This window comes from Dreissena polymorpha, chromosome 8, assembly GCF_020536995.1.
Source record: "Dreissena polymorpha isolate Duluth1 chromosome 8, UMN_Dpol_1.0, whole genome shotgun sequence".
Classification (NCBI taxonomy): domain Eukaryota; kingdom Metazoa; phylum Mollusca; class Bivalvia; order Myida; family Dreissenidae; genus Dreissena; species Dreissena polymorpha.
Window position 1 is genome coordinate 82,963,637 of NC_068362.1, and position 21,684 is coordinate 82,985,320.

General features: G+C 35.0%; 1 protein-coding gene across 6 annotated transcripts in view; it reads left to right on the top strand.

The window, feature by feature from the left end:
• LOC127842323 (leucine zipper putative tumor suppressor 2 homolog) overlaps window positions 1-21,081 on the top strand; it is a 109,284-nt gene extending 88,203 nt beyond the window's left edge. For all 6 annotated transcript variants that reach the window (XM_052371756.1, XM_052371759.1, XM_052371761.1 and 3 more), the window contains exons 3-4: window positions 17,509-17,720; window positions 18,628-21,081. In XM_052371756.1, coding sequence (XP_052227716.1) covers window positions 17,509-17,720; window positions 18,628-19,723 — 1,308 coding nt within the window. In that variant the 3' untranslated portion in view covers window positions 19,724-21,081. The remainder of the gene's footprint in view (window positions 1-17,508; window positions 17,721-18,627) is intronic.
• The last annotated feature ends 603 nt before the right edge of the window (window positions 21,082-21,684 follow it).

The window sequence follows — 21,684 nt, forward strand, 5'->3', positions numbered from 1 at the left end:
TTTGCACGTTAAACTTCAGCATAAGCCACAAGTGAACAAACTAAAAAAGATGACATTTAAAACAATGCTGCCTTGATAATATATTTGTTTTATGTATTTTGACACAATTAAAACGCAATTAAACACTGCTGTGGCTGTATAATTTGTCTGATAAAATTTGTCAAAACCAGAAAAATATAAATCTATACACATCTATTGTTCCTTGATGACTTTTCAATATCTTTGTTAATATAAACTTATGCCTTTGGCAAAACAGTTTTTAAAGGAAATTCGGCCAGTATGTCATAATGGTTGCATAAATATATGTGGCCAGTGAATCAAAAAGACAAATATTGACCCAGACTTGTAAAGGTGTGCTCTAAGAAGTGATAGGGGCATTATTTCAGGGATTTTCAAATTATATATGCTTGCAAACCATTATGCCCTCAGTTAGTAGTTTTTGGATAATATTGACTTGAACTTGGTCAAGATGTTTAATGAAGTGGTGTTGTGTATATTTGGCAGGTGGTCATCAATGTGCAAGATGGGTCAATATTGACTCTGGTCAGATTTTAAGAAGTAACTCAGATGAATTATTACCCTCGGGGACGTTGATTTGCATATAACTGACTTGCCTGCCATGTGTTTTCTGGGGGTGTATTTAACAGCAAAACTCTTTTTGGCAACATTGCAAGACACTTCTTAACCCTTTCCAACTTTGAAGGCAAAGTGAAAATGGCAATGTGCAAACAGCATAAAACCAGAACAGCCTGCGAGTAACTCGCAGTCTGTTCATGTTTTATGCTGGTTGCTGCTCATCAGTATCTAAGGGTTGGAAATGAAACCTTTAAAAATTGAATTTAGTAAGAAATGTCTTTAATTAAATATAACTTTCTAAGACACTGACTACAAATGAGTTAAAATATGTAAACTATCTAAGTGGTAAAGGGTTAAATTAATTGAATTTCTTACAATATCAGCATGCATTATCAGCCCTTGTCAAAACAAAATCTCAAAATTATGAATTTGAAAGTAGCAACTGTTCTGTAATCTTAAGTACACATTCTTATGAATAAAGACTGATAACATTTTTGACATTAATTTCAGATATGTCAAATATAGATAAAACCTTTCTTCTTAAGGACCTCTTGATAAGTGACTTTTTTCATTCCAGTGGGCTTATAAGATACCCACATAATATCAATGTAACCCTGTAATGTTGTGTATTAGAGGAGGTATTTTGATACGCCAGAAACCATGATATAGCAATAGGGTTATGGTAGGCATGACTTACGGCGTTGATACCACTTGATACCCAATCAAAGGCCTCAGTAAGAGGCACCTGTCACTTGATCAGTGACCTATGTTGATTCAAGGTTTTATGGTAGGTAAACATGATACACTTTACTGGTCACTTTGTGGACAAATATTTGTCCACCAGGTTGAAATGTGACATAAAAGTATTCCGATTTGTTTCTTCTTATATTGTATGTAGTAGCACAATTACTATGGTTGTGAAAGTTCTAAAGAAAACTGGTCAGGCTTCTGTGAATTTATGCTATTTTTCTTGTGAGAAACTATTGGTGCCTTGCTATGTTATGGTATCCAGAAAAGAGTGTTGTTTTTAATTTGGATCTTGACCAAAAAGGGAAATAATTTTCTGAGAAAATATTCCATAAACCAAAGGACTGTTTAGTAATACCATAAATAAGTGGACAGTTCTTGTTGCACTGCATTATTTGGAAGACATTTATTGCTGCATTATTTTGGGAGACTTTGATTGCTGAATAATTTGGGAGACATTGATTGTGGGAAATATATCTTCAGAAGTGTTAATAACTGTTATAAGTTTTTGGACAGGAATCTGTGTGTGAGTCATGCACGAGTTACGGAAGATACACAATGGCACGTGGCTCTTTGTTCAGGTATAATGCATTCTTAAGGATACAGCTTTGCTCGCGTTTGTTGTTAGCATAGACATAAAACGTGCCCTTCATAGTTATTGTGGGATAGTTTTTTTTCTAAACTTTACAATTGGCTAATAATATTAATTTTATGTTCCCTTCTTTAACAAATAGACTATTTTGTAATGCTGACATTATTGATGTATTAAATCAATACATTTGCTTAAACATATGATGCCCTTTTCTGCACAGAGAGATTTGACATCAGATGCCTTTTTCCCAATGCATCTGATATTGTTAAAGTTGAAATGATTAATTAATATCAGCCTTTTTTTACCTAGGTTGCATGTACTTTTTAAGAATTTTCATACAATTTTCTTTATTATGTTATAAAGTTTTTCTGCTACTATAATCAAACAGGTAAGTTGCAATAAAAATAACAAATTTTGACAAATTGTTTGGATTGTTAAAATTGACACTGTCGTAAATTTTGACATATTAACGATGATATTTTCAAAGCAGAGATGAAATACACCTGCCTTTGAAGTGTTCATATCATTTTATTTAATGGTATAAAAATCAATAAAATTATGACCCCTAAAATGATAATTAAAGTGCAAGGTAAATACTGCTTGAAAGTTGATATCTTGAATTAAAATTTTGATCAATGTTTAGGACCAGTAGAATTCATGTGTTTGATGCAATAAATGATGACCTCTTATTTTAAAGATTTTTTAAAAAGTTTTTATGATATCATCTTTTCTGCTTTAATCAATTGCTCAAAATCGTTTAAAAGGATAAGTATGGGGAGTTACATTTTGTGTATTGTGTATGTTGAATTTTCGTTTTTGAGTTGGGTAACAACCAAAATGTCTGGGATTGTCCAAAATCAAACATTCATTTATTTTAATGTGAATTTTTACAAGATTTCATCTTTTTTACTGTATATGAACATCAATTTTGTTTCTGTGTATTGAACTTTACGTTAACTTTTCTTTTATCTGCCAAATGGTCCTCTGTAAAGCTGCCCAAACAAATAGTTTATGCCTCATTTTGAGTGCAATTATTTATGTCATGGTTTTTATGGATGTCGTTGTTTGTTTCAAAGGTCTAAGTATAGAGGACCAAAACAAGGTTTCCTTTCTTCAGAGAGCATTACCCATTTATAGGGCAACGCACTTTCTGGTCAATTAACATGTTACAGTTTCCGTTACCTGGGAACTTAGCCAAGCTTTTGTTTTGCAAAATAGTATCAGTCAGACATTTGAGGCTTGTTTATTTATTTATTTGAGCTAACAAAAAAAATTTGCTCTGTGAACAGGTGGTTCAATGAATGTGCACACAGGCTAATCAGGGAAGGCATTTTCCCCCTAAACTTGATTTTTGCTAAGAAGAGACTCTAAACGAAAACAAAACAAAACGGAAAGTGTCATCCCTGATTATCCTGTGCAGACTGCACAGGCTAATCTAGGATGACACTTTACACACATGCATGAAAACCCCTTTTCACAGAGCCCGGGCCATTTATTTTCACAGAGCCCAGGCCATTTATTTTCACAGGCAAATGGGAAATTTGTACAGTCCTAAGCACAAAAAGTCGATTGTTCGAACATATAAACAAAGACTTACTGTTAAATGTTGTAAACATTAAACAATTTACGATGAGTGTGTAATCATAAAGTTGCTTGGGTGTAAAACATTTTTTTTTTAAAGGTTTCTTTTTTTCACGCCCATCTCCATGACATTATAACGCATAGCGTCTATAGCATAATTGTTTTTTCCCTTGATACTTCCGACCACTTGTATTGATAACTAATGGAAAATGATTTACTGGTTGGATGGAAACTGAATCTGATTTTCCTTGTGATAACAGCATAATTTAATCACTGTCACATCGGGGAATTATTTATTATTGATTTTCCAGGTATGCTTGTTGCCATAGTGAGCTGTGCTTTTGTTGCAGACGCATGTTACAAATGTTATGATTGGTGGAAATTTACGAAGGCATTTTTTGATTGGTCAGTAGAAAAGAATACTAATTGAATTTAAGCCACCTGGAAAATATATTTCACACATAAATGTCCAGACAGTGTTTATTTCAGAAAACTGCCCTTTGTACTTTGATCAGCTCTTTATTTTGCAGGATCATAAAGTTTGTTTAAGCCGAAGTAAATATTGACCAATATTGATGAGTGAACAAAGCCTCTGACCCACAGTATGGCTATGACACCTTGTTAAATCTTACTAACAAGTGAGATTGCTTCTAGGCTATTCAGACTGTACTCTGGATGGCAGATGGCACGGTCTGTCATTGTCATTTAAGTCGGCAGTTTAGGTTAAACAGTGGGTTAGATACCATTGTGAGGCAGCTCTTTATCGTTGTTAAACTGCATTTTGAAATATTAGACTGCATTTGCCTGCAGTAGTTTAAACTGTGAAGGATTATAAGAATATGATCATTGCATGGATTGCTATTTAAGTTGTGCCATAAGAAGTTTGAATTGCGGATATTTTTATCAATATTGATGGTTTAAGTACATAATAAAATGTACATAATAAAATGATAATAGGATATTGATATTAATATGAAATATTGATGGATTTTCTTGGAGTTTATCATAAATGTGTCATAAAACAATGAACTAGGGTCTGTTGTTTAGAAAATGAAATTGTGTCACTGACATTAGTGGTTGTCGCAATAATTTAACTATATAAATAGAGAGTTGATTGCCAACATTTGTGCAATAAAGAAGTAAGAATTTCGGAATATATATCAATATTGATGGTTTCAGTCAATAATAAAATATTGATGGATTCTCTTGGAGTTTAGCATAAATGTGTCACAAAACAAGAGACTCAATTTGTTGTTTGGAAAATGAAACTGTGTAACTGACATTAGTGTTTGTGCAATAAACATCACAGATTCAACATTGGACATGATTAATCAAACAAAACTGATTGTTATACCTACAAATGGTTTCATTTTGTCATCGACAATTCTTGTCTGAAAGATTAAATATAATATGAGTGATATGTATTACTTTTTTAACATGAGATATGTTAATGTATTTTGCTACATGTGATGATACCCACAGAGGTCTATGAGTGGTTTGTGTGCCTTAGAAATGATGATGGTGAACATTAACTCAAGTTTTTTGACAGTGACTGAGTCACACGAGTATGAGAATCTGGTCAACATTCAGAACATGCGTGGACCTGAGCCGATGACTGTGGTAAGTCCTGTTACGGGGTGAGGGCGGGAAGAGGGTAACAACAGGGTGATGTACATGGCAAGGCGTAATACTCGCCCATTTGCCGGATTGACACGTTTTACTAAAGAAATCTTTGGCTACAATTTCTTTACAAATACCCATTCAATATCAAACATGACCAAATTTTTAAAATAGTAAGACTATGGCGAATTAATGTTTGGTTAAAAAAAATTAGACAGGGAAAGTTTTGCATGGGATACTTATACTTTCTTGTGATATGACCTAGATGTAATAGCAACAATGTTAAACAAGGAGGTAGTGTGATCTATCCTGTTGAATGCTTTTTTCTAGTTAGGTTAGAATGTGTCACACTATTGGTGTATTATGCTATTTGGGGTAAGGGCTGGTGCTGGTAATGTGGGGTTGAAAGAGGTGTAAGCTGGGAGAGGATGGGACGCTATTGGTGGCGGCTGTGGGTTTTCTGGTCAGGAGTTTTGTTCCTAAATACTTGAAGAGCGCTAGAGTTAAGATACCTTTGATATTGTTCTTTATTCAACTTCTCATTTGCTTTTGTCATCTATATAAGGATTCACTGTTGTGATTTTGAAGACGTTTAATTAAGATTGATAGATTTGAATTTCATGTACATTTATGAATGAAATAGCATGACTTAACTAGTTTTAGCCAAACATTTTCTATTTGCCTTTGTTAAAAAAAAATTCAATACAATTTTAAAGGCCCCCCCCCCCGAAACATATTTGTGTTGACATTTCAATTAAATATCTAACAAATAAATACACCACTTTGTTACGATAAAATGGTTAGTGCTCAATTCCTGGTGGCATGGCCTGCTGTCATATAGTGTTAACCCGGTGTAAGCTCCAATATTGATGAACTGCCATGTACGGATTGACTCGTGTGACTTACTGACTCCAACTCATGTAGAGGCGTGAGCCCATTACGCCCGATTGCCTCGGCCATTTTTTGTGGGTAATCAGATACGCGCCAGCGGACGGCTGGGCCAATGCCCCCAGCTGATTTCTGCCAGAGATTGCGTACACTGTAGGCACCCCTTGCGATGATATCTGGACTCTATAATACCTGATCAATGGCTTGTTGCAAATAATCAAATAAGGTATTGAATGGCCGTATTGAGTATTTGTCTAAACAAATCAATTCATGTCCAGGTACTTGTATGTAGGAATATCTAATAACTCATTTACAAAGTTTTTTTTACACAAATTAACAATTGGCATAAAAAGGCAAAAAATAGATTTATCAATTGTATTCATTTGAAAAGAAATCGTGTATGCTATTATATCCGATATATTGTTTTTGTTTAATTTTTGTTTTGCCTGCAATGTTCATGTATTGGTAGAAATTAGCGACTACAGTAAATATGCTGGGTGGTGTATTGTTCAAGCACTTACATTTTAATCGGATTTGCAGGTTACTGAATTGATTATATCATTTGCATAAATCTTGGTGAATGTGACATTGAGGGCAACTTCCTGCCATGAGGATTACCCTATCACAGCGTCTATCTCAACAATGCGATATAGTATCTCAATAAAGAGCCATTCAGCCCACTTAAGGGGCCTGAAATTGGCATGTCATGTTACAAAATACTTTACCATTAAAAAACAAAAATATGTTATCCTTTTGAGATACTTGCACAAAAAAACAGCGGTGCAAACAGAGAAAATGTATCATCATTATTTTGTGAAATCTCTTGAAAACATCAAGATATTAACCCTTTCCCACTCAGAAGCAACTTGAAAATTGCTATGTGCAAACAGCATAAAACCAGAACAGCCTGTGAGTAACTCGCAGTCTGTTCAAGTTTTAGGCTGTTTGCTGCTCATCAGTATCTAAGGTTTGGAAATAAAGCCTTAAAAACTTAAATCCAGTAAGAAAGGTCTAAAATTAAATATAACTTTCCAAGGGATCGCGACTACAAAATACGTGAAAATACGCAACTTAGAAGTAAAAGGGTTAACTAGACTAAATATTTTCAAAATAACAGTTATGCCTAAATTTTTGATAAATGCAAATAATTTTTCATTGGGAAAAAACCCATCTGGTTTCGATAAGGGTATTAAGGGCTCAGCAAGGGATTTGTGGATCAAGGGACATTACTGCAGATAATACTTTGTGTCAATAGCCCAGTCTAATACCCGCAGTGTCTATTGCATGTAATAATTGGTAATTAAGTGACATTTTAAATCCTTTAGTGCAATCATGACAGTTATCCTGAAATGTTTGTCCTACAAATAGATCTGCCAGACCCTTTGTGGCAGATATTATAATGTTGTCAGTCTGTCGGCTTATAATGCCGTACAATGCATAAGTATGACCAAGAAAATGAAACGTTTGATGTTTTACTGCAATTAAGTTGAACTTAATTACAATCATGATAGTAACAAAATTGTATGTTGTTGCGGCAAGATTGAGCGAATTGATTGTATGGACATAAAGAATAGAAACAATTTACCTCACCATCATGGCTGACAATGTTATCAGATTGCAATCAAAGGCAGGGTAATAAATTCATGGTCAGTGGTTGTAGTGGTTTGGGTAACAGTAATTATTTGGTTTTGTGGTTCTGACTGGGTGTCTGGAGTCAGTCTATGTTTGATGTGTGGCTTTATATGGTAGTGAAGTGTTTGCCATCTGACTTTACATCCATACAAGGGGTTGCTGGTGTCTGGACAGGAAGGAACTATTGGCGGCTATGTTTGTGATTTCTGTTGGAAACCGATGATTTAAAAAAAAATAAATTTTGGAGACAAAGAAAACATGAATACTATTAACTTTTTATAATTTTATTCATGATGGTGTGAGATGGATTTTTTCTTATTATGAAAAGAAATTATTTTACCATAACAATGACGATGGAGGTTTTAAGCAGGATTTAATGTGGAGAAAAGAAATATGCATAATTATTATGTCATAAAAATTATCAAGAACAAAAATGCACTTGATGCATTACATCCAAAAGTCATCTTGCAGAGAAGTGTCAACACAAACCGTGATTAAAATGCTGTTTTCACATCAAGGCTGAAAAGCTTTCCATTTAGGGAAGGCCAGAGTGATTTACAGTGCACAGTTTAAGAAGACAAACAGTTTAAGGACTGCAATTGTACCTGGCATGTCACAGTGGAGCTATGATAGTTAAGGGTCGCTCTTGAACCCTCTTTAGGTCACCCTGCAAGCTCGTGTGTCGTGGCTGACTGACACAGACTTCCTGAAGTAGGGGGTGACAATGTCAGTCAACAAGACTACTTAGCCATGATCAGGTGGATGTTTTTTAATGTGTGAACATGGAATGTGCATTTAAGATTTGTCTGTGCTAAATGTGACACTTCTGAGTGAAATATTTCTTCTTAATCATCTCGAGCTGTTAAAATAATTTATCTTAAAACTATAATCACGTTAACTAGTTATGAAGGTGTAAACAAAGGAATAAAATTAAGATGCTTTACAAATATTGATTGCTCTGTGGTGAACATAGAATCAGTTTGCCTGCATGCGATGTTATGCGAGAAATTCAAAAACATTTCCTGGAGACAAAAGAAGTGATGCTGTGATGCGTAATAACTGGGACATGCAGCTTCATTTCCATGGAAACAAAATGGCATGTTTTGTAGGCCGAACCCAGGCACAAGCTGTAAGAGTGTCTTTGTGCTGAGCTAGGGTTGGCTGATGAATCATTCGCTTTTTAAACAGCAATATCACAGCTCTTTATGAGTTTCAGTGAAACTGAATTAAAATGTGGCATGCTATGTTTAGTATGATCATTCAGGGGTGTTTAGCATTGGCTGATATCAGCTAAAAGGGATTTCAGGAAAAGAAAATTGATGAAGAGAATTGTTTGGAATTGATGGATAGGAAATTCCCCTGGCAGTGTGTTTAATTGCAAACTGTGACTGCATATTGATTGGGAAGGTCTGGCAATTAGGAATTATTGGACGCACATGGACTGGTTTTCCCAGTTCGAAAACTTTTTGGAACATCCTTGTGAGACATGCTTAAGGAGTACCTGCTTCTGAATAGAACTAAGAACAGATTTTGTGTATTTCATATTGTCATAAGAACAGCGATGCACAGGATTTTACATTGTGGATGAGTGGAAATGTTCTTTGTGTGCTTCCTCCAGGTACAATTACTTTTTGCGGTTAATTTGTATTGGCTGCAAAAGCTGAGATAGCTGAGGATTTTGTTCCTGTAATATTGTAGAGAAAACTGTGGTCTTGTTTATTTTGGTGTGAATTTTCAGTGTTAGACTTTGTTAATCTTATCTGGTCCAGATATCTCAAGCCTTTATTAATTATCCAGTCTGGATTAATTATGGCAACATTTGGGATTAGGAGAGACAGTGTATGGTAGATTACATGAGGATATTAACAGATGTGTGATATACACTGGTGTGGGAGAAATAATTCAGCTTCTGTGAAGGAATAAAACGTGTGGAAACAGACACACAAGAAGAATATAATTATGTAACATTTTTGGGTGCATATTATCAAAATATAAAAACACTATTATAGAAAATTTAAATTAAATTGCACTATTCAGTAACTGTTACATGTATTTTGGTTCAAGGATTTTACTGTGTGCTGTGTTGTAAGATTGTGAATTGTGACGTGTAACATTGGATATCAGGATATTGGTTGTCACATGACATACGAAAACACAACCGAAATACCATAATACCCAAATGGGAAGCTTTATCTCAGAGATTAAATTTTTGACATCGACATGATGGATCTAGGTGTTATTGATATTGATGACATGGAGGGGATGTCGTTGTTGGAGGGGCAGCACACGTATGTGAACACGGCACTCGAGGTGTTCTGGGATGAGACCATGCATCTGGTAGGCTCGTACTTCAGATTTCTACCTTGAACAGTTAAATTATGAAACTTGGTAAGAATGTTTAATGGTGAAATATCTGTTGGGCAGCTGTACCTGGATCCTCGGGCAATGGGTTTTGTTCTGTTTGAAATGTGTGTTCTCTTAAAAATCTGAACATGTATGCACCAACCATTCTTAGTAACGGTATAAAAATAGACTATGACCAAAGAAATCTTATTCTTGAGTTTGCATTGACCCAGACTTTCAATGGTGCCTATGTCATAAGCACTAAGTCCTATATGAAGAATAAAGCAATTTGAGGTGTGAACTGTCAAATTCACAATAAAATATATTTCGAACATATCACAGTCTCAAGAAGTTTCTTTATTCTCATACTTAAGTCTAACAAGATGTCGGTGAAAACAGTCCCTGTAACTTTTCCCAATTGAAGGCTCTTGCTTTGACATTTCTTGTTTTACCCTTCATAATGCTTTTTCATCAGTGTTGGGAGGTCTCTGAGATGTCAGACCCATAAATATTTCAGGTATCTACCATCGGTTGGTGAAAGTAGAATCTGAAGCCTTGATGCATCTACATGTAGATCAATACAATAGCAAAATGAAAAAGCAAGCTTGGAATGCGGCATGTGTCTTTAGAACAGATGTTGCCGGGGAAAATGGGGAAATCAATGGCCTCATTGTCAATACCCTTTGCCTTTAAATTGGGCTTTAATTGAAGATGATCATGCAAGCAATGCAATAGTTATCTTCACTAAATGATGGGAGGGTTCATTGATTTCAATGAAGCCTTCAGTGGATTACTTGATACCATATTTTGCCGCTAAACTTCTTTGTGCCCCTTTGATTTAAAGGCAGAGCTCTCAAAGGGTTAAATGTTAATAGACTTTAAAAAGGATCAGAGGGGTCAGACCTACTGCCTTGCTAGATGACTCTTTGTTATCCTGTCAGGGTGACTTTGAAACCAACGGTGTGGTGGGGAAAACATGTGAAAAAGCCTGCATTTAAATCCTGCATAAAATATCTAAATATTTGTGTTGCTGAGCAGTAAATGTCATAAAAATAATGGGTATCTTCGGTAACTAGACTGTTCATTATATTAATTACTGTGACTTCAATGTCATTGCTATTGAAGAGTTTTAAGGTGGAGCATAATTTGACAATCAATATCTGAACCAGTAACCATGAATAAGCTTATATATAAATGGTATGCACATGTGCACATGTTTATCCTTGATTGAAGCCTTGCTGATGACTTTGTAGTGAGAAATTGTGGAAAGCCAATTTCTCTCTGGCATCCTGGGTGTTAATCTCAGCCAGGAGTTCCAAGCTTGCATTTCAAAGACCACACTTCTGGTCCTTATTTGATAAATATGTTGACCACAATTTCATATTTTCTGTTTCTTTACCTGAAAGACCAACCTTTAATATGCTATGTTTGAAAGACCACTTGTGTTTGAAGACTACACTGAAGCACAATGTGTTTCAGACGTGAATTTAGCACAATGTGTTTAAAAGAATTCAGTCCAGTATGTTGTGTTTCACAGACTACGCTTGAGTAAATAGTTTACTTTACGTTTTCAAAGACCGTATTGAAAAACTTTGTAGTGTTTCAAAGCATGCACTTATAGAGAATACTAGGTTAGCGTTGAATACAGAGAAGTTTATGTTGCGAGGCTTAGAACGCCGGGAACGCGATCCCTGGGCGAGCACTTTCGGTGTTCGAGACGAGCAACATAAACTTCTCTGTATTCAACGCTAATCCTAGTATTCTATTTATCCCATTTGATTTTTTTCAACGTGACATTTAACATAAATAGATCTAATAACCTTAACAATAATTTTAATTCATTCTTAAAAGCGCTTAAAATCTAACAAATGTAACCATGCGTAGTGATATAAATGTATTTGTTCTGGTACGCAAAATTATGTGTCTTTTAAAAATTCACACACAAACTGTTAAACAAGTAAAAATATCACCATATGCCTCGATTCAATTTTACGCAGCATGCAAATTGTAACACATTACGACCGCGAAAAGAAGATTTTACTTTACTATAATTCATTTTATTTTCGAAAAAATTTATCAAAAACCAATATTGCGGCGATTGCTCCTGACAAAATGATGTCGATGTCAACATACATGTACACCATCGACGAGTAAACAGACAATTGCAGCAACTGACACTTTATTTGACTTAATATACAGGGCAATATGTTTTCCAACTTCGGACGACGAATTTAAGGACGCGCAGAACATGTTTTTAGCCGGATTTTTTTCGAAAAAATCTCGGCTTATAGATTGATGTTGTCGGGCGGGCGGGGGGGGCGGGCGGGCGGGCGGGGTGGCGGCGTGCTCGAAAATGTTAAAGTTCTTATTTCATGGTATAACTTTGGTATGCTTGGACCTAGAGTCTTCAAACTTGACATGAAGGTTGGCCAGGATTAACAGATGACCACTGGTCATTTCAAGGTCATTCATTTGAAGGTCAAGGTCACTGTGACCTTCAATATAAAAAATGTTAAAGTTGTTATAACTTTGGTATGCTTGGACCTAGAGTCTTGAAACTTGACATGAAGGTTGGCCATAACTAGTTAGTAACCACTGGTCATTTCAAGGTCATTCATTTGAAGGTCAAGGTCACTGTGACCTTGAATGTAAAAATGTTAAAGTTCTTATTTCATGGTATAACTTTGGTATGCTTGGACCTAGAGTCTTCAAACTTGACATGAAGGTTGGCCAGGATTAACAGATGACCACTGGTCATTTCAAGGTCATTCATTTGAAGGTGAAGGTCACTGTGACCTTCAATATAAAAATGTTAAAGTTGTTATAACTTTGGTATGCTTGGACCTAGAGTCTTGAAACTTGACATGAAGGTTGGCCAGAACTAGTAAGTAACCACTGGACATTTCAAGGTCATTCATTTGAAGGTCAAGGTCACTGTGACCTTGAATGTAAAAATGTTAAAGTTGTTATAACTTTGGTATGCTTGGACCTAGAGTCTTGAAACTTGACATGAAGGTTGGCCAGAACTAGTAAGTAACCACTGGACATTTCAAGGTCATTCATTTGAAGGTCAAGGTCACTGTGACCTTGAATGTAAAAATGTTAAAGTTCTTATTTCATGTTATAACTTTGGTATGCTTGTACCTAGAGTCTTCAAACTTGAAATAAAGATTGGCCAGTACTAGAAGATGACCACTGGTCATTTCAATGTCATTCATTTGAAGGTCAAGGTCACTGTGACCTTAAATGTTAAAATGTTAAAATTGTTATAACTTTGGTATGCTTGGACATAGAGTCTTCAAACTTGACATGAAGGTTTGCAAGCACACTTAGATGACCACTGGTCATTTCAAGGTCATTCATTCTAAGGTCAAGGTCACTGTGACCTTGAATGTAAAAATGTTAAAGTTCTTATAACTTTGGTAGGTAAAAATGTTAAAGTTCTTATTCCATGTTATAACTTTGGTATGCTTGTACCTAGAGTCTTCAAACTTGACATAAAGGTTGGCCAGTACTAGAAGATCACCACTGCTCATTTCAATGTCATTCATTTGAAGGTCAAGGTCACTGTGACCTTCAATGTTAAAATGTTAAAATTGTTATATGCATTCAAAACATAACACAAGGTTTGCTCATGCCTTGAAAAGTACATACATTTCATTTTGACCTTTGAACAATATTTCAGTAATTTAAGTATTGCATTGACAAAAACACGAAAGGTACTTTCCTGTCATTTAAATCAAAAATCCGGCTTCAATGCGGTCATCTCCGACCGCGGAACTCTTGTTTATATAATGTTATGGGTATGCCGTGTGTGATCCGGTGCATCAATGGCGCCCATGTTAAAATCATTTCCCTGAGAACAGGGAACGACAAAAGTACAAACAAAAACCAAAACACGTTCGAACTAGTATCTTACCTTTAATTATCCTATAAAATCCATCTAGTAATCCATTTAACTCAATAATTGACGATTTTGCATTTAGGGTCTTTTATAATTATTTTAGCATAGCTAAATAAAGACCCTTATGCCATCCTATCACTATATTCAAATGAGTTTATGAACTCAATAAACTTTCTTCTTCGTCACACGCTATGTCATGTATTCTATGTACATTACTGCTGTTAAATTGAACCGGAGCAGTTTATCAAATAATAGCCGTTAGTAAACTCGGTTGCGTTTGCAGATTTCTGCATACAAACATAATTGTGTTTAAACTTGCACAATGTTTTTTGGTAAATGCCCTTATTGTACAAAAAAATCATTTAATATATAATTACACAAAGAATGGAAACCAATTTCCATTACACAACAGATAAATCAGTGGATAATACCCGTGTACAAAATGGGACGTTCCAAATTCCAGTGTGGTGCTATTTTTACCATCTTATACTTTACACAGCTCTATGCCTAACGTGAAATAAATCGGAAAGCAAATATTGCAGATTATTGATGAATTGCACGATATTTGTATGTCGGTTGTACATTCTTAAATGTCAAACATATATGCATGGATTATAAACAATGCACATTACAGGAAATAAGGAAAATGTGATAAATTGACAATTCAAATATGTCGATATACAGTACATGTACATGTGAAATAAGTTGCGTTTATAATAAATCGTCAAAATAAATTGGGGAAAATGACGCAATAAGTATGTCAGTTTATGATGCCATCAATCAGCTGATTCATTATACGGATGGCAAAAATTATGTCATATGACTAGATTTAAAGGTTGAAGGTTGTATAATTTTGAAGCTAAAGTTTTCTCGTTTTATTTCTTATGAAAAATCATTCAAAGGTAAAGTAAAAAGTAGTCCGTGCACGCGACAGGTATATCCCACAAGGTTGAATACAGGCTAGTATATTCCATAAGGTGTTATTCCGTCAATGTTGCGTTGAAAATGGGATAATAGTGATTTATTTTTTGAAGACTTCACTTAGCTTCTAAGTAAGATTATTCTTTAATTCTTTGTATTGCATTCCCATTTCTGATTGTCTTATGCATCAATACTAAACTATAGCACCTTACTCTTCTTAAATGCCTGATGTCTCTATGTGTATAGATCTAATTTTTAGCTCGGCTTTTTTCGGAGAAAACCCATGGTATTGTCATAGCCAGCTCGTCGTGTCGTGTTTTCCGCCATAGGCGTTGTGCTAAAACCTTAACATTGGCTCCAAAATCAAAGTGCTTCCACCTACAACTTTGAAACTTCATATGTAGCTGCACCTTTATGAGTTCTACACGCCACACCCATTTTTGGGTCACTTGGCCAAAGGTCAAAGTCACTGCATGTGACCTAAAAAAATAAAAAATTCTTCTGACAAGCTTTCATTTATTCAAAACTGCACCCGCAGCGGAGCGTTGGCACCCGTTATGCGGTGCTTTTGTTACCTCATAATCACACTTTGATGAGAAATAATTCCTGACTTGATTGTTACAGACACAAATCATCAACTGGCCACAGTATGAAGAGCAATTAGCCAGATTCATGTCTTTATAACAATGCATGTTCCTGATTTGGAAAATCACTTTACAATCCATAGACATTGTTCATTACCGTAGTTTAATTATTATAAGTGGAATCAGTAACCCTCTTTCAAAGCATTTTAATTTGTATGTAATTTTCCTATTTGTTTTATAACAATGAATTTACTAAAGCAGCATATAGAATTATTATATTGTATTGAAAGCAAAGTCTCTGGGAAATTTGAAAGAGGATCTGCTAGAATATTAAAAATATAAATTATTGGTGAACTCTCTTAATTAAATTGTGTGATGCGTGAAAATTGCTATACATGTATTCTATAACATGATTCATGTGGCACATACGTTATGGCCAATTGATACAAGACATGCTAGCTAAAGTAGTGATGAATCACTAAGTGGAAGCTATTTGGGTAGAGAAGTGGTTTATGTAAATTGGAATCAGATGTGGTCTTATAATTATGTGAATAGCTCCCACCCCTCTCCCCCAAACCCTATTCTGGGAATTAGGGAGCAGGGTAACAGATTGGCTTGACAGTAATGCTTAATTATATATGCCTGCTATTACGAACCTCAAATGCCAGTTCAGCTGTTCAGAGGGGTGTTTTGTATGTTGAATTAATAAATGACTTGAAAAAATACATCAACAAACATAAGGTACCGAATAAAGAAAGTAATCAAGACAGAAAAATAGATTTGTGATTTCCTAAGAAACTAAGCACAGCAACATTGGAATAATTTTCCTACGCTTATAATACCATCAACACATCATCCATTAACACATCATCCATTACCACATTGTCAAGTTCTGAGTCTTTTCTCACACAAAGCACATGTGACAGACTGCCAAAAGCTTTGACTTAGAATCTTTGTTTTTTTTGGCAATTCTCCGAGAAATGATTCTTTCTGTGTACAAATCCAAGTTGCATGTTTACAAGACAGTTACAAAGTTCCACAGAAACATTGACTTTGCTAAGGAACATCTGCTACTTAGGATAAGAAATTGTTTAGGTTTCAGCTTCCATTTTATGTCTGAAATCTAGGATGGCTTTTTGCAATGTGATACGTTATCAAATGAACCATGCTTTGGGAAAACTGGTCTCCATGCAAGTGGATTAAAGTGTCGTCCAAGATTAGCCTTTGTAGTCCGCACTTAATGCTTTTATGGAACTTTTCATTTATGGTATTATATAAAGAAGTGAAACTCCAGCTGCTGGAGCAGTATTGAATTCTCATTATACACTGCAATTAGTTGGTCCTTTATTTAAAGCAAAGCAAGTGACCAATTGCCAAAACAGCACAAAACAGCACAAAACAGCACAAACAGCACAATACAAAACAACATACATAACACATAAATTAATAAAGCTGGGGTCACTGCCTTGGAACGATCAATGCAAAGCATTGGGGTTTTAAACCGGTTTTAGAGGGCTCAACCTCACACTTGGCACAGCAATATTCATGATACATTTTAGTGTAAATAAAATTTAACCTCATAGCATTGTAACTCAAATTAAACAATAATAAAAGGGAATTAAAACGCATTAAATTTAATTACCATTTAATTACTCAATGGTAGGAAAGAGACCAGAGCAACAGAGCTACAACTTTTTGAGGAACCATGAAATGAAACTACAAACAAGTGTCAACTACATTCCTTCTTTATAGAATTTTTTTTAGGAATATAGCATCATAAAGTTAATAATTCAGATCATTGCGCAAATACAGGAAGAAGCAGCAATAATGGGTGTAAAAGTTCCATATTACATTGCTTGGATGTTTATGTGACTGCACAAAAATAAATCAAACAAGAAACGCCTGTCAGAGAGAAAATAAAATGAAAATTGAACGCTATAAACCCAATGACCTATGCATGTAGATTACAAATGTGAAAGTTGGTCATTATGCCTTGATTACTTTCAGCAACAAAATCATGAAATTTGGATTTTATCATGCAGAATGGAAATAGGCAATATTTTGACCCAGCCATAATGCATGTTTTCAAGTTTATTTATTGACTCTTCTTTTGTTTCCAGTCTCCTGGTCGCGGCATCGTCAAGCCGATAGCCTTCAAACCGGTAATGATGACTCAGCGCCCAGCAACCACGCCCTCGAAGCCATACGGCGATCACCCGCGCAAATACTCAAATAACGACGATGGTTACGGGTCCCAGGACTATGGGCAGATGGGACACAACGTCTCCAACCTGTCTCACGGGTCCGGCTTCTCGCATGTGGACTTTGACAGGTGGGTCCTGGGCTTGAAGTAAAAATAAAATGACAAAAAATAAAAATAATGGAACAAATATTAAAGAAACATATGTATTCAATCAATGATTTAGAACATGTACTCTAAATAATAAGTCACCATAATTTTATTCTAAACTCTGACATCAAAATAATTTTAACCTACAAGATGAAATGGTCAAGTGAATGTGATAATATTCTTGTCACTTGGAAAATCAGAAATCTAGCATTTGTTGTTCCCTTGCATTGGACTCAACAATGTCTCTCAGTGCAATCCAGTGAAACACAACTACAGTATATATATATATTTAGTTATTTAAGTCAATGTTTATGTCAATTTTAAAAGCTCTGCAAGTGAAATTTTATATCTTCATCTTCTTGATAAATTTTGGACCACCAGTATTTTTCAACCAACTGCCTCTTCTTTCTTGGTGGACTGTACAAATTAATAACAGTTGATTTGTTGCAAATTGACAACTCCTGTTTCTGAATTCTGACATGTAAGATTGTAAAACAAACTTTTGATGCTACTTAGTAATCGTGTTCAATATGTTTTGTCTACTAGCCATGTTGTCTCCTCCTTACATAAAATGTTAACAAGTAAACATCATTGTTTTATTGCTCCTCAAGGCATGAGAGTATCTGATAAAACAACAGATTCTTGTCATGTATTTCTTGTCACCCCTGCCCTGAAATATTGATGGATGATTAAAGACCTTTCAGAATTTCTTGTCCAAACAACAATCTTCTTAAGTTTCCGAAAAGTCACAATAAAGATTTTGTATAAATTTTGTTTTTGTTTGTTTCTGCATTGTATTATTATGTAAGATATAATTAAAAAATATGGTATCATATTAAAGAAATTAGAGTTATTCAAAATTTGTGAATTTCTTATTGCACTTTTTCAGGTCTGCAAGTTTCTCAAGCGACTGTAACAGGACTTCTGATAGGTCTGATTCTGTGGCAGCCTCACACACAACTCGCTTATCAACCAATCAGATTGATGGTTATGTCCAGACCCCATCTCCTAGTGACAGTGGTGTAGGTGAACTGGAGGCCATCTTGAAAGAAAAAGATGCTGAGATTAATACACTGAGAGACGTAATGGATAAAAATGAGCGTGCAATTTTTCAAGTGTATGAGGAGAAACGAAACGGGTGGGTCCGTGAGATTCAAGTCATTCGTGATGAATACGAAAGCAAACTGAAACAAATTCAACGAAAGCAATATAAAAGTGAGCAAGTTCTTAACCTACAAGTGTTCAAATTGCAGCAGGATAAGAAAGCAATGAAAGAAGAGTATGATAAACTGTACGCAGAGAAGGAAGATTTGGTATTGAAATGTGAGGCGTTTGCTGAGGAAACCAACCGACTTCAGGCACAAATGGACGACGCAACTTGGCAAGGTAGGCGTCCTAGCAACAATGATGCGAGCGGTCTTCAAAAACAGGTGGACAGACTTACTGGTCAGCTGAAAGAGAAATCAGAAGAGGTACTAAAGTTACAAACCAGTATGAGTGACTTGAAATCCAAACTTGATATTTCGAATGCAAACCTTGAAAGCCACAATTTGCATCAGGAAACTTCCTCTGAAAGCTTACATAGAATAAACTACTCAGGTTCGAACATGGAGCCCGACATACCACTGTGCCATTGCGAGAAACAAATACAAACAGACTTCTTGAAATTGCGATCTCCTGAAAGGGAGACCTTGAAACCTTCGTTGATTTGCGAACGAGATCGTGAGTTGACTGTGCTACGTGAGGAAATAGATAAACTGCGACTTGAAATGCTAGTGAGCAAGGAAGAACATGATAAGGAAAAGGAACAATGGCTGGAAGAGAAGAATAAAGTGATCATGTACCAGAAGCAGCTGCAGCTCAACTATGTGCAGATGTTCCGCAAGAACAAAGTTCTGGAAGCTGAGGTCGAACAGCTGACCTTGGAACTCGAGTCTCGAGATATGAAACTCATGGCCTTGAATGGGGAAGAGAGTGTGTGTTGACACTCAAAACTAGAGAGTAACATGGCCTAAAGTTTAACTTTCATTGGAATGTGTTCTTACATTTTATCTTTTTTTCTTGAGGCATGAAACATGCGGAATTAAAATCTGACACATTGTCTTTTATGGAGGAAAATGTGTTTGCTGGTATCTGGACTTGTTTTGAGACAGGAAGCTCATGACCCTTATCTTGTAAGAAAGTGTTGATGACCATAGGGGCCCAAACTCATACAGCTCTGTAGGAAACCTTAACTATAACATTTTACACAATTCAGTGTATAGGTCTTTTCATATTGAAATTTTTCAAACAAGTTATTATCCACACAATTGATATTGTATCTCTTTGAAGTTCTTGAGTTATTTGAAAGTTAAACTTAACCATGTATGTTGTGATATCCTTCAACGTTGTGTAAATACCTGCTTTGACTCCAGTCTTGAGGCATGAAATTCATGGCAATTGACGGGAAAATGAACAGGAATAGAATATGCCGGATCTTTTATTGTAGACCGAAGAAAATACTCTCAATGCCTTAACATCCCTTGATGTATTGTGATGATCGTAACAGCAGGGTTTACTTCATTTGTAATAGTAATTAAATCTGGAGAAAAATGTTATAAAAAGGGTTGTATTTCTTAACATAGATTGTGTTGTGACTGTATAATTACTGGTGTTTGAGAAATACATTGAAAGGGAGATAAATGTATAATTTTAAATTAACCAGCTGTTACTGGAGTTATTTCCCATGTATTAAGAAAAAAATATTAAAGGGAAATTATTTGCGTACTAGTCAATTATATTTGCTTATTATTTAAGTTGTAAAACGATGTGTTTGAATATGTATATTGTATTACACTTACATTTTATTTATGAGAAAATGCAGTGCTATACAATTGATATACGAAAATGCAGTATGTACAATTGCAAAACATGAATTTCTGCAATTGAGTATCCGTATTTTGATATTTTTAGATCTTAAAAAGAAGTTAAATTGTTAACACTTGTATTGTTACTTTTTAATTCAAATAGATAAAAAACTGATTTGTATAACTTCAGTGTTATTACACTCCTCTAAAATATTTGTAAACCTGATTGGTCAGTAATGTTTATATTCTTGTTTTGGCATTTTTAATTTGATAACTTTTATATTCATGAGCTTACATTGGTAACGATTTTGTTCAACCAATTAAATTTATTTTGTTGACATAAGATTTGTTTTATCATTGTTTGCCACAGGATGGTTGCTATAACTTTGTGATTGTTAGATATTTTCTTGTGCACATTTTGTTTTGCCCAGAGGCAAAAAGGCAAAACACTACTTTTGTATTTGCATAAACAAATATTAAAATATTACAAATCTGAATATGTTTTCTGTTTCTTGTACATGGTAAATGAAGATCAAGCGACGTTTGTGTGTGCCATATTGAGAAAAAATCTAAGGGCATTGAGGCGATGTGAAAAAGGAATGAGTTAGTCATCCAGGCTGATAGTTAAAGTTATCGTTCAAGTCCGAAGTTTTGAGCATCCATTTTGAAGTGCGTTCCTCATCTCCTATACCCTTTGATGGAATTTCAGGACATTTCACTTCATGAAATTATTGACATGCCTTACAAGATGGTTACCAAGTTTTTTGTTTCTTTAAAACCTATGAGTTATTATCAGTCAGCACTTGATTTTACAGAACTAATTAAATTGCATACTCAACTTGAATATGTCCTTTAATTAGTTCTACTACATGAACTAGACCCAAATCTTGTGGTGTCAAGACACAAATGTGGGAGCCATTGTACCCAAAGTGTTCGTTCACATTAAAAAAATTATATCTGCAAAACAAAGTATTTTAGGATTGTAGTAATTAACCTCGATAAGAAGAAAATTAATATATCACATGACTGTTTTTCATTTGTGAAACCGAATATAAGCCGAAGACATTACGAAAGAGAACTTTTAGACAAAAACCAATATA